The sequence below is a fragment of the Hippichthys cyanospilos genome, chromosome 21 (genome assembly GCF_059441005.1).
Source record: "Hippichthys cyanospilos isolate Australia breed blue-spotted pipefish chromosome 21, RoL_Hcya_1.0, whole genome shotgun sequence".
Classification (NCBI taxonomy): Eukaryota; Metazoa; Chordata; class Actinopteri; order Syngnathiformes; family Syngnathidae; genus Hippichthys; species Hippichthys cyanospilos.
In genome coordinates, this window is record NC_142389.1 from 13,331,631 (window position 1) to 13,345,649 (window position 14,019).

The 14,019-nt window shown below is 36.8% G+C and overlaps 1 protein-coding gene across 1 annotated transcript; it reads right to left on the bottom strand.

Annotated features, from left to right (window-relative positions):
• Window positions 1-9: 9 nt before the first annotated feature.
• Window positions 10-13,670, bottom strand: fndc5b (fibronectin type III domain containing 5b). The gene is made up of 6 exons (XM_088404449.1): window positions 13,374-13,670; window positions 7,240-7,358; window positions 5,864-6,062; window positions 5,253-5,342; window positions 1,926-2,123; window positions 10-251 (listed from the first exon to the last, which is right to left on the bottom strand). The coding sequence occupies exons 1-5, from the start codon at window positions 13,438-13,440 to the stop codon at window positions 1,984-1,986; spliced, it is 615 nt and encodes a 204-aa protein (XP_088260575.1). The 5' UTR covers window positions 13,441-13,670; the 3' UTR covers window positions 10-251; window positions 1,926-1,983.
• Between the last annotated feature and the right edge of the window lie 349 nt (window positions 13,671-14,019).

Below are 14,019 nucleotides of genomic sequence, written 5' to 3' on the forward strand. Positions count from 1 at the left end.
CAAAAAAAAAAAAAACCACAACAGATGGAACAAGCAGGAATCCGATTTTTTTTGCCCAAAGTCAAAATGTAAGCACAGAAAGGGCTACTTTTGATCACAACAAAATATCCTCCAATATCCAATAAAATATCCTCTTCCCTTTTGTAAGCGTTTGATTCCACTTTTTTTCCAGCGATTCTTCTTTGTGCCAAGAGGAGTTAAACGTTGAATCTGTATTCCAGCATGTTTGGCTTCAAAATGGCTCTCAGGCTCTGAAGCAAGAAGAAAATGCAATGGCAGCAATTTTATAATCATCTTTTGAAGGCTTATCATGTTTTTCTTCCCTCTTAAGCTTATTCAACGATTTACCATTCATCCTGCTTGCTAAGATAACTCTGGAATATTTATTAAGTCGACAGTGACGGATCATATTACCTCACCCAAGGAGATTGTTTCCCTCCCCATTTGCTCGTTAGCTGAATTATTGCCCAAAGTGGATTTAAACAAAACAGGAGGAAAGTAAATTTCATGATATTTTGCTGCAGATCCAAAAAAAGGTGAATGTTTCTTTTTTTTTAATCCACTAATGTTAACAGAATGATTTTTCATAATTTCTTGCACACATACTTGAGTATTTCTTTACATAAAGTGGATACACACATAGTATAATTACACTACCAAAAAATAGTTTGGAAACACCCATTGAATCTTTTTTTCGTTTTGTTTTGTTTTTCTTGTTTTAAAGAAGAAGTCAACCACCAAAATATCCATGTTTTTTTCCATCTCAGGTTGTGGACATTTTGCTGCTTGCTGAATCATTACAGATGTTCAAAGGCTCAGAATATGACCAATCACTGCTCATTTGTTTACTGAGCCTGGTCATGTGATGTTTACCCAAGCCCTGAGCAGCTGTGATGTCATTTTTAGTCGACAGCAATAGACAAAATGGCCGCACCGGCGATGCATAAAAACAGGTGGGTTATGCAGCTACTTTCCACAAATGCAATGTTAATAAAAATGCCATGTTTACAGAGGAAACATAAATTATTGTAAAGAAAATTTTGGGGTTGACATCCCCTTTAAGCCTTACCCTAACAGAACATATTTTATAATATTGATTCTTAAAAAATAGGCCTAGAAAAAATAGAAAAAAATTTTCCTCATGATTTGAGCCCTGCCCCCTCGTCCAGTGTGGCTTATCTGTATTTTTTTTTTTTTTTTTTTTTTGCCAGCCACCAGGAGACAATGCACCGGTCGAGAAAATGTTGAAGGTCTTAATTTATATAACAACCATGAACTAGAACTGAAAAGATGTGAATCAATGGCTGAACTTGAAATAGGTTTTAAAAATAAATCATTAAAAATATTTTAAAAATATGTCTAAATTGAAAAAAGATTGTGTATGAAAGTTTGTGATGTGTAAATTTGATATAAGGTATATTTGATTGTATTTAAATATTTATGATTGTATGTATGAATTATCTGCAATGTGTTTGTATGTTCACTAAAACAATCTAGCAATTAAACATTGGGAGACAGAAGAAGATGCTATCGATGAAATTGTTTTGTGTTTGAACTGCTATTTAACGCTGCAGTATTCTGTTGGTGTTATGTTTAAAATAATCCACCCATTTTTGCATAAATATGTTGGTGCTAAAAATGAAGGCATGTTGAGTTAGTTAAAGAGAGGATGTTGCTCTTGGCAGGCAATATATTTTTTTAAATTAATTATAAAAAATTAAAAAACTTCCATACAAGAAGCATTCCATACATCCGTGACAAAAATTGTTTTTTTGTTCAATTTTTGGTCCTGTTCTTTATATACCGGTGGGGCTTATAGTCCGGAAAATACAGTATTTTTTTTAGAGCATATGTATTGTATATACATATATTAATTTCCCTCTCATTCAATTGTTGTGTATGGGGAAAAAGGCACGAGTCGTCACCTGTCCTGAGATTGGACTGGGTGTCGTTATTGCAGGGTGTGCAAATGGCGAGCGGCTGTTAAACATTACTGCGCAGGAGTCCTCCCTGCGGATGCTCGGGAGTGCTGCACTCCGATGAGTTCTTGGCCTTGTCTTTATTGTTATTGGGCTCGTTGTCTTTGATGATGTCATACTGACGACAGAACAGCGCAATCACGCCTGGCAAACAAAGAAAGGGTTGATGTGTCAAAAGCCAGTCGTGTGGACAGACGGGCAAGATTAAAAACACAGGGGCATAGAGAAGAGAGGATGTGTGCAGAGGAGATTGACACAGGCGGCGAGGCAGAGGAATAATTCATGATATGGATGGTGGAGGCTGGAGGCCATGTTTCAACTGACGTTGCCATACCTTGAGGTCCAATTAAAGATGGAAAAAGAGTGTGTGTCCTTAAGCAGCTCTTCCCCTCCAAGATACTGGGTATCTTGTTTTGCTTTTACTGGCACAGTTAGCCTTGACATTAGGGTTTTAATTTGTTCCGCGACCACACTTTTAACTCAAGACACATTTATCTCAAATAATCATTTGCCATCGAAATGACTGGAGATGTCAATAATGACTTTCACACACACACACACACACACACACACACACACACACACACACACACACACACACACACACACACACACACACACACACGCACACACACACACACACAAACAATGTAATGTACTGCTTAATTAAAACATTTCCATTTTATATTTATAAAAATCTACATACCAGTCAAATGTTTGGAAATATCCTCTAATTCACTGTTTTTTTCCCTTTATTTGTTAATACTGAAGTCATTGAAATTATGAAGAGATTTTGATGTAATTATGTGGTTACAAAAAATTAAATATGTTTTATAATTTAGATTTTTGAATCTGAATTCAATGACAGTTTTGCATTTATTAATATTTTCACTTTCATGATGTGGATGATGCTTTATGACTGTACTGGCTTTCAGCTCATTTTGATTTGAATGATGCTTTATGTTTTTTTTTTTTTTGATGTGGATGGCGCTTTATGACTAGAATGACTTTTAGTTCATTCTAATGTGGATGATGCTTTATCGTTTGGAATGACTTTAAGTTCCTTATAAAGTGGATGATGCTTTATAGCTTCAGGTGACTCAGTTCATTATGATAGAAAATGATGCTTTATGGTTTGGATTCACTTTCAGTTTATGGTGTGGATGGTGCTTTATACAGTAGTTTGAGGTGTCTCAATTCATTATGATATAAATGATGCCTTATGCTTTGGAATGACTTTCAGTTCATTATGATGTGGATGATGCCTTCTAGTTTCAGGTGACTCAGTTCATTGTGTGAAGGCGAAAGCCTTCACACGTATGTTATTCCTCTTTTTTTATCCCGCCCTTTTTTTTGACACATTTCAACTCATTCCCAGTTCATTTTCCTTTCAATATTCCAACATTCCAATATATCCAATGGGAGATTTAAAATTTCACATTTGGAGCTTTCCCATTACACATTCACATCGTTTAACTCATTCATTTCGCCTTAGGGACCATTTCCACCGATCCAAAAATTCATAAATATTCAGATTTTCCCATAATTCCATATTTTTCACCTATAATAATCCATCATTCTAACCCTTCCCAATGTCATATTTAACATTTCACATTTGAAGCTTCCCCATTTCATATAAACATCATTCAATTCATTAATATCACACATTCCAATAATTCATAACTATTTTAATATTATTATCCATAATTCCTCATTCATTCCCACTGTTCTCACCAAAGCTTTGTAACCTTTCTTCTTTGCTATTACTCATCCGATTTACACCGCTCCAACTTTAATCGATTCCCCCGATTACCGACATTCCATGGGTGTATCCGTTTTCCTCTTCCCACAATTCAATTTTCCTGCAATGTTTACACTTTTATCAGTTTTTCCCTTGTATCGTCTACAATATTTGGCCTATTCAAATTGATCCAACGGTGTAATATTCAGAATACTTCACAGATTTAAGCCATTCAGACATTCCACATCATTCCACCATTCAACGCATCTCCTTTCAGCGTTTTCCCCTTCATATGCAATTTCTTCAGGAATTGCACATTTTCTAGTTATAATATAAAATTATGATTCATAGTTTGTATTGACTTTCGGTTTCTTTTGATGTGGATGATGCTTTATGGTTTGGAATGACTTTGAGTTCATTATGATGTGGATGATGCCTTATAATTTCAAGTTTCTCAGTTCTCTACAATATACTGTAAATGATGCTTTATGGTTTGGAATGACTTTCAGTTCATTATGATGTGGATGATACTTTATAGTTTCAGGTGATTCAATTCATTATTATATAAAATGATGCTTCATGCTTTGGAATGACCTTCAGTTTATTATGATGTGGATAATGCTTTATAGATTGAGGTGACTCCGTTCATTATGTTATAAATCAGTGGTCCCCAACCTTTTGATCACCGCGGCCCAATCAACGCATTAAATTTAGACTGAGGACCGGGGTTGCTTTAAAAACCACATCACAAACGTACTAAATATTGTGCTGACAATGCTGCGCTATCGTTAGCTTAGCACAGTAACTATGGTTCAACAACTGTTAAGTGAAGCAAACGCTGCACATACCAATTGTCCCAAGTTCTCGCTCCCGCCTTTCGACAAGCCAGGTGAGGGCTCTTGCTTGGCTCTGTTTCGTATTGAAAGCTCCGCGGACCGGGGGTTGGGGACCGCTGTTATGAATGATGATTTATGGTTTGGAATGACTTTCAGCTCACTCTGATATGAATGAAGCTTTGTGACGAGGAATATATTTCAATTAACAGCTGTGCATTTTCAAGAGAGAATAAACCTTTGACTATTTCAATTTGATGGTGTGAGGTAGACACATTTTGGCCAAGATTTGCACATCATAATTATTTCTCACTCAACTTTATGACAAGAATGTTAAATTATATCACTTCACCTCTTAATGACTTTGAGATTTTAATTTATTTCCAAACTTTTAACTGGTATAATGCGGGTGTATATGAAGATGATAGTCACAACTTCTCTTGGACTGTTTGTCGACATGTGTTGCCCCAATCTTTCTGTTGCTATTTCTTAGCGATGAATTTTGCATTATTTAGTAGCATTAAATTAAATAGATTTTAATAACGCAAAAGTTTTAGGATTGTTTAAAATGTGTTATTTTAAATTTAGTCCATCTACCAAACTGCTGCTTGTTGTGACATGAGTTTAGTTCTACCATACATTGCTTGTATCGTATACATTTGTGTTGAGTGATGATGCTCATGTGTGTGAAGTGGTTACCTGCCCACATGACAAGAACCACTGCGATGATGATGACCTCGCCAGCTCTGAGCTGAGCAGCCTGGCCCATTTCTTCCAGTGTGAGCTCATCTAGGAAGAAAACATAAAGAGATGACCCCAAAGTGTTACATTTCCTCAAGCACATGATACAGACAAAAGTATTGAGTCAGTGGCTCATTTCAGAAAGTGAAAAGGATTCTGTATTTACACACATCCTTTATAGTATATTTGAACCTTAAACTATTCCTCCTCCTTGGGGATGTTTCTTTGAGAGATGTTGCTCCCCACTTCACTCTCTTATCACCCCGCTGCTGATGAGCGTTTAATATCAGCAGGGTTCCTCTCAAGCGGCCGCTCTTTACGTTCTAACTGGGTCGGGCCTGATAAAATTGGAAGCACTGCATGCGGCGTCTGCCGACAAAGCCTTTCCTCTGCATTCGAGAGGAAGATGAGTATGTGAGGGCGGGGGTTCGAGACAGCAATTATGGAGCAAGGGAGTGGTCAAATAGGCTTCCTATTTACAACGCAATGCAAGTATCAGGACTCTTTCCGTCTCCAACTGTATTGGTAAAAAATAATTTGCATTTATGATGCAATTTTCTGTCTCTCACCTGGACTCTTGGATGCCAGCTTCTCGGATTCTTTAGGGGTTCGGAAGAGAACAGGCTCACTGGGGGGACTGCTGCCTCCCATGCTTATGCTCTGCACATGAACGATGTATTCCGTGTCCTCATCCAAACCCCACAAGGCACACGAGCGTGTGGTGGTGTTCACCTCTTGGATGAACCGCAACATGCGTACATCCTTTTTCTGGGGAGCAGGATACAAGTATGAGGTTCTTATACAAGGGTGAGGAAAATTATTGCGTCAGGACACAAGGGGACTTTTTGACATGCAACTCCTTCTACATAGTTCATATAATTCACATCATTTTAGTTTTTACATGTTTCAAAAATGCACACAATGCAGGCTAGTACTTTTCTTATTCTAAATATGAACGGTTTTCCTCACATTTAAATTAGGTCACTTAAAACTTCACCATTCATTCCCATTGTCACATTTAACATCATACATTTAGATACTTCTCATTTGTAATTTGAATCATTCAGCTCATTCAATTGACCTTGTGAATGATTACCAACATGTCAAGATTTCAAGTTGACCAAAACTTCAACATTTTCACTTTATGAACTCCTTCAATGTCAGGGACGTATTTTAACTTTTTTTTTTTAAGAGTCCAGGCATTCAATCCCATTTACAAAACTATTGGTTTAATACTTAAGTACATATCTGGAAATTAATGCCCTTAATGTACTTAAGTATCGATTGTCCGGACTATTAAAAAAACGTGAAAATACGTCCCTGGCGTTGAATGAGTTTTAAAAAAAAAAAATCAACAATCAACAAAGGAGATTCACTTTCTTCTCATTTGAAATTTAAAATCATTCAGCTCATTAAGTTCACCTCTGAAACAATTTTCAACCTACCTATTTTTTTCATGTGCCAATAATTCACAATATTTTCAAAAGCCCCAAAATAAAAAAACGCTCAGCAACTATTGTCCTGCAGTTTTTACAAATATTAACCAATTCTAACCAGCTCAATGAGCTCAATCCAGCTCAATCAATATTATTCCCCACCATTCCAAATCATTCGTGAACTTCAGTGTTTTTTATTTCAGCTTCCACGCCTTCACACACATTTTCTCCAGAAGTGGCAAATGTCTATTTCTCATCATTGTACTCAAAGCGACCAGCTACTTAACTTAAAACTGTCAAAATAAGATACGGGAATAAAAAATTACATTACAGTGAAATTCATTCTTTACTTAGAATCAGTACTTCTACTCTTATGAGAATATTTGATATTTCACTCAAGCATCTGTATGAAATTCTAATCTACAGTATCTGTGTGTGCATACTTTTGTCATCTCTGCCAAACTGCCACGCTTGGCTAAAAATTTTAAAGAAATTGTGGCTGGATAAACCTGTTGAGTGATGGCAAATCCGATGACAGGGTCTCCCTCCAGAGTCTCCCATGTGACCACGGCCGAGTTGACCTCAATCTCCTTAATGGTCACATTAAGTGGAGCTGACAGCAGGCTGTCTGATATGGCAAAAAAAAAAAAAAAAAAAAAAAACAAGTGCAAAACGGATTGAATAATGACATGTAATATTCATGCATGTAATATTCATTTTTCTGTAATTTATATTTATATTGTTTCTGTGTTCGGTACATGCAGCATCCACTTCAACCTGTGGGCCTGGAAGGGGGCTCCTCCCACCTGTGGTCCCTTCTGGAGGTTTCTGATTTTCCCCAAATTGGGGTTTTTGAGTTTTTCCTTCCCCTTCTGGGAGCTTTGACAGGGGATGCTGTTGTGTACCTTACATTGAAAAGATGTCTCTGTATGACCTCTTTTCATTCTGTGAAGCCCTTTGAGACTTCGGTGATTTAGGGCTATATAAATAAAATTTGATTGATTGATTGATGCTCAGTATGACCACATGGTCACTCAGTGTGTAAAATTGTAACTTCTCTGCCCCACCGGGTGATCTTTCATTTCCGTTAATATTGAGCTTAATGAACCACACCAAGACCTTTTGGTGAGTGCCAGCTTTCTCATTAGTCTTTTAATCTTCCTGCTTCAACATGCACATTTCTTTACTGCTGTTAAAGAACCATGCTCAACAGAGAAGATTGTGCTATAAAGTCAGCGTACTTTCCCAAAAGCAATCATATGCAGCAGTTGTGAAAAATAATTGCTTGACGCACTCAACCACACTGATGTGAAGTTTATAGGGACCAGTTCTGCTTTTTTCTCCCCTTGTATTGGCATATTAATGTTTCTACTCTTTTTTTTTTTTGTTTGTTTTTTTTTGTTTTTGTTCTTTTTTTTGCATTCAAAGTGCGTCTATAGGGGCAGCACTTGTTTTACAATACATCGCTGCATCGATGGGCAGCGAAATATGGTAAGGTCAATGTTCTACAGTACCGATACCAAAAGGCCTGTGAACAACTAGGAGACCATAAACCAGTTGTTGGGGACCATTGTCATAGAGCAGTGATCCACAATAGGGGGTATGTGAAGGTACTGTGATTTATTGAACATATAAACACCAATTTCATTGAATTAAACAAAACTAAAAGAAAGGATCAATACATAATAATTTGTAATAAATTATATGTTCAAAGGAGTAAGAAGAAGTTCACAACTTATTAAGTCCTACAAGCTTGTTCCCTATGAAAGAAAAAAAAAATCGTATCCAGTCATTGTAAAGGTGACGGATAAATATAATATATGATCCAAATAAATAAAAGAAATATTATGGATGGAAATTAAAAATGAAGCATGAAGATTTTGTACAATTTATTAGGTTTACAATTGCTGATGTCTTTGTAGCATCGTACTTTTTTAACATTGTTTTTGACGTAGTAATACTCTTTAATTATTTTAACTGAACATTTTATTACCAGGGGTGTCAAACTAATTTTTATCGTCGGCCACATCACAGTAATAGTTTCTGTCAGAGGGCCAGTATGACTTGATTTTAAGTATGTTCGTCACACATTTACCTAGTTTTGAAATCAGAGGCTGGCAAAAACTGTTCAAAAGAGAGATTGGTTTAGTATTTTAGCCAGGACCCTGAAGTCAAATTAATGGGCTAATTTCATGGGTCACATAAAATTTTTGTGGTGGGCTAAACTGGCCCCTAGGCCTTGTGTTTGGCATCTCTTCTTTATACTGAAACACAGGGGTCTCAAACTCCAGTCCCCAAGGGCCGCAAACCTGCATGTTTTCCCTACTGCTCTCTTAAACACACCTGATTCAAATGATTAGGATCATTTTCAAGCTCCTGCAGAGCTTGCTGATGAGCTATTAATATGACAAAAACATCAATAACATGCAGGATTGCGGCCCTCGAGGACTGGAGTTGGAGACCCCTGCTGAAACACATGCAGTATTTGGTTTGTATTTGTGCTTGTCTTTGTTTTATTGGAAACACCTTGGCCTCTTAGCGCGTAACAACTCTCCCTAATCTTGAACAGCTTTTGGACACTGCGACAAGATTATTTCTTGTACACTTTGTACATGAATTGAGACGTTTTATATTCAACAAGGTCATAGACTTTAAGAAAATTTAATTTGATAAACAAATGGTTTGTTGGCTCTATATAATTTGATTGGTTAATAAGTCAGGGAGTATACAAGATTTCCACAAGGTTCTTTCAAGTATCAGAAACGCTATTTTGTTTTCAAATTAAGGGAAAATTAATTGAAACATTAAGTAAGTTATTGCTGGATTGTGTTGTACTTCATTTGTGTTCACTGTTGTGTCTATTCTGCCTCTGCAAGACAGCGAAGTACAGTGGGCCCCCAGTTTACGAACCCCCTGTTTTACGTATTTTTCATCTTACAACGTGGACCGCGGCGTTTTTTTGTCCCGCTCTTATGCACAAACCTTTCGTCTTACAAACCATCCAACATGCCGGTCAGTGTGTGCACACTATTTTTTTCGCTCTGCTGCATCAACAAAAACAACTTTTCTCGCATGTCACGGAAATGCCGATATGCTATTGGTCAATTAAGGTCACAGTCACGGTCTCAGTCACGGAGATCCTGATATGCTATTGGCCGGCGTCACGTCAATCACAGAAATGCCGATATGCTATTGGCCGAACGCCCTCATCTAGCTTGATGGCACGAGCTGGTCGCTGTGTTGTGAAGACTTTGCAAACTTTATCTGTTAGACATGGCTTCTAAAATTCCAAGTGGCGGTAAAGGAAGAAGTAAGAGGATGATGACAATAGAAACGAAGCAGGAGATAATAAAAAAATACGAAGGAGGCGCACGCATAGTTAACCTTGCTAGTGAGTATGGCCGTAATTGCTCGACAATCGGTACAATTCTCAAGAACAAGAACGCTATTAAAGCAAGAAAGTCTTCTATGGGCGTGACTTTCCGTGCCTTCGGACGGACCTTGGTCAACATCAAAATGGAGAGGCTTCTTCTATTATGGATTAAAGGGAAGGAAACCGCCAATGATATGTTCTCGATGAAGAAAAGTTCTCGTTTAAAATTAAAAAAAAAAAATTCTGCGGGTTCGCTGCTCCCCTCCGCCTCCACTCACCACCATCTCAAGTCATGTCGCCCCAAAGGTAAATGTCATTTTTCCTTTGTATATTTATGTTATTTAATTTAACTGTACAGTAGATTATGTTACTAATTTTTAATATGGATATAAAGTCGTGATGTTTTTACCTAAGCTTTCTGCACACGTTGCACGCATTCACTAATTAACATAAGTTTGGATTGCCCGTCATACGGCAAATTCGAGTTACGAGCCTAGCCGCTGAACGGATTAAGTTCGTAACACGGGCGCCCACTGTAATTCCTTCAAACCTGAACACCTGAGCCATCATTGGAAAGGATCGAATGTCCTCTCCTGAGCACACTGGGACTTAGTATTGTAACTTGAATGAGTCAAAAGGTAAATACCAGCAAACGTCCACTACAGTGGGCAAAAAATTAATAGGTCAGATGCTACATACCGTATGAAGAGCACTCAAATTTCCTGACAAGGCCAAGATGGTCCTATAATGGTGTTCTACAAAGACAAATGTACTAGTCTCACAGTTTCTTTTCTCAGTTCAATACTAACACCATCAAGAGGAAAACTGCATTACATAACACACACATAATTGAATTTTTCAGGGTGATAAAATGCTGTGTGGCCATCATAAGTCTTTGACTGTTAGGATGCAGTGTTCAAACATCATTGGGAGTGCTGGTCTCAGCACGTATACAATTGAAAGAAGGAATTGCCTCACAAATCACACACTCCTAGAAAATTATAGCCAGGAAGGTAACATTAAAGACATGTGACATTCCTTTGAAATCACCAATTGCTGTGAACTGTGGAAATTGTCTGTTTAATTGTGTGAAAGCTGAGCTCCAAGTCATTCATAAGTGAATGTTCATCAAAAAGTTGTAATCCCAGACTAAAAGAACAAAATGTGTAGCTCATTCTAGATGAGTCAACCGTTCATATATTAGGTTTAGCAATTCAGTTGTGACGCACACAGCACAAAAAAAAGTGGTATTAATTAGGGCACAGCTGATTAAATCTGCCCTTCAACCATTAGCCAAAAATAATTGGAAAATATTTAAGTGTTTTCATTTCTAACCATTTACAGCAGTAGTATAAAAGTAACATTGTTATCACTATTTATTACAAATAAATCCACACATTAACCTTGTATCCTTCATCATATATCATAGAATTTATTGATAAGCTCATTCCTGTTATTCAATATGAAGCAAATCTTCATTTTTACGATGCTTAGCTGAGCAATGCAAGGACCTTGTGCAAAGAATTGATCTGGATGTCATTACTTGACCTAAAGTCACAGCTTGTTTAAAAAAAATCATAAAATACATAGTGCAACATAAATGAAGCATAAACTTGTTAAATATGACACCCATTCAACTATTTATGACAAGGTTTAATGCTCTTATAACTTTATTAATTGCACCAAGCAATGCATTCTGTAAACTGAAACTTATTTTTCAACAAGATATTCTCTGATAACACTGCTTTTTGTGACCAATATGCGAATCATAAAATCCCGCATATGACTGGAAGTAGATGCTGTTTTACTCACAATAACTTTTTTAACTCATCCAATGCCAGGGACGTATTTTCACTTTATTTATTTATGTATTTATGTATGTATGTATGTATTTATTTATTTATTTATAAGAGTACAGACATTCAATCCTAGATACTTAAGCATCTATTTAAAACTTAAGTATCTGGAAAATAATGCACCGTATTTTCCGGACTATAAGGCACACTGGTACATAGCCGCAGTTGCAAAATATGAGCAAAAAAAAAAGATTTTTGTCACGGATAAGCCACACTGTGCAATAAGCGGTAAGTAATAACATCAGATCTTTACGCAAAAGATGTTATTATGAAGTTTATATATATATATATTTATATATATATATATATATATATATATATATATATATATATATATATATATATATATATATATATATATATATATTTATATATATATATATATATATATTTATATATTATTTATTTTTTTTAGTTATTTATTAATTTGTAATTGTCTGACAACAGCAACCTCTCTTTAACAGACTGAACATGCCTGCATGTTTAGTCCCAACATTTTTTTTAGAAAATGGATGGATGGATGGATGGATGGATGGATGGATGGATGGAGATCTGTTAGTTCAATATCAGTTCAAAATCAAAACCAATACTTCAATAACATTTTTTTCTCCCTTTGTTTGATAGTTTATTTTAGTGAACATAACACATTCTACATAATTCATACACAATCATAAGTACATAAAAAAATCACATATACTGTGTACTGAATATAAAATTTACAGATCACAAATTTACCCAAAATTTTATACATTCTCTTATTAAATTTAGACATTTAACTCTTTTTGAGCACAGCCATTGATTCACATCTTTTTAGTTCTATTTGATAGTTGTTCCATAAATTGACACCTCGAACAGATTCAGAATCGGCATTGGCCTAAAAAATCCAGTCGGGTCCTACTATTGACAAGAAATATCACATTAAATACTCGTCAAAAGTTGAGAACCACCCTTCAATTATTATTATTATTATTATTGTTTTTTTCATTTTTCAGTCAAAATAGAATAGGTTTTAAAATTAGAGCCTTCAAAGTAGGCACCATTTAGCCTTGATTAAGGCTTTGCACATCTTGGTATTTTCTCAGTCAGTTGACCTCTTGATGTGTTTGAGGTTATTGTCACAATTACCTTTTTCATTCTTGTTTTATGCCACCGTGTCTTCCTACCAACCACCCATTCCAGTTTTTTATGATATCTATGGTGTTTACAACCTACAGAGGGCATATTTGCATAATATCCGTGGACTTGAATGCATATGGTGACTATCATTTACTTGAGCTTCTCAAACACTGATTACACTTGACATTCGCTGTACTCGCATCTTCGGAAAATCTATTTTGAGCAGTTGACATGTGCTCCCTCGAGCAACACGTGTTGTAGTGGTGCACAAACGTCTGCATGTGAGGAGCTTACTCACCAGCTCGGATGGGGGACACGCACAGGAAGCCGAGCAGGACCACAGACGGCCACAAAGACCCAATCATCCCTCCCGCGTCTTCGCTCTTTTTTAGCGCGTCTTTCCACGCTGTGTGGTAGAGGGTCCCCTGTGGGACGCAGACATCATCCCGGGCTCCTTGTGTTTGCGGTGGAGATGTTGAATGTGGTTCGCCGCAGCAGGAGAGTAGCAAGGTGCATAGGAGAAGGATGGTGATGAGGAGGAGGAGGACGAGGAGTGTCCAGCTGTTGGAACGTAGCTCAAAGTAAATAGGATCGAAGTGGTGCAGTCTCTTTCTCCCTCTGTCTCTCTCTCCCTCTGTCTCTCTCTCTCTCTCTCTCTCTCTCTCTCTCAATTGGTAGTATGGCATTCATATTAGCTTATCATTCATTTATGATGGAAGGAACAGCTGCGTATATTCTTTGCCTATTAATTTGTGTCCACTGTAGTGGACGTTTGTTTTTGCTATATATCCTTAGACTCATTAGAACTGAGGGGTAGTCTGTCCTCCATTAGGGGACAGTGTTTCATTAAGTACATTGTCTTTTGGTACAGGAACAAAGCACAAAGAACATTTTTCTCTGTGCCACTTTTGACAAAGAGGTATGTTTATGTTGTGGCATTGTGA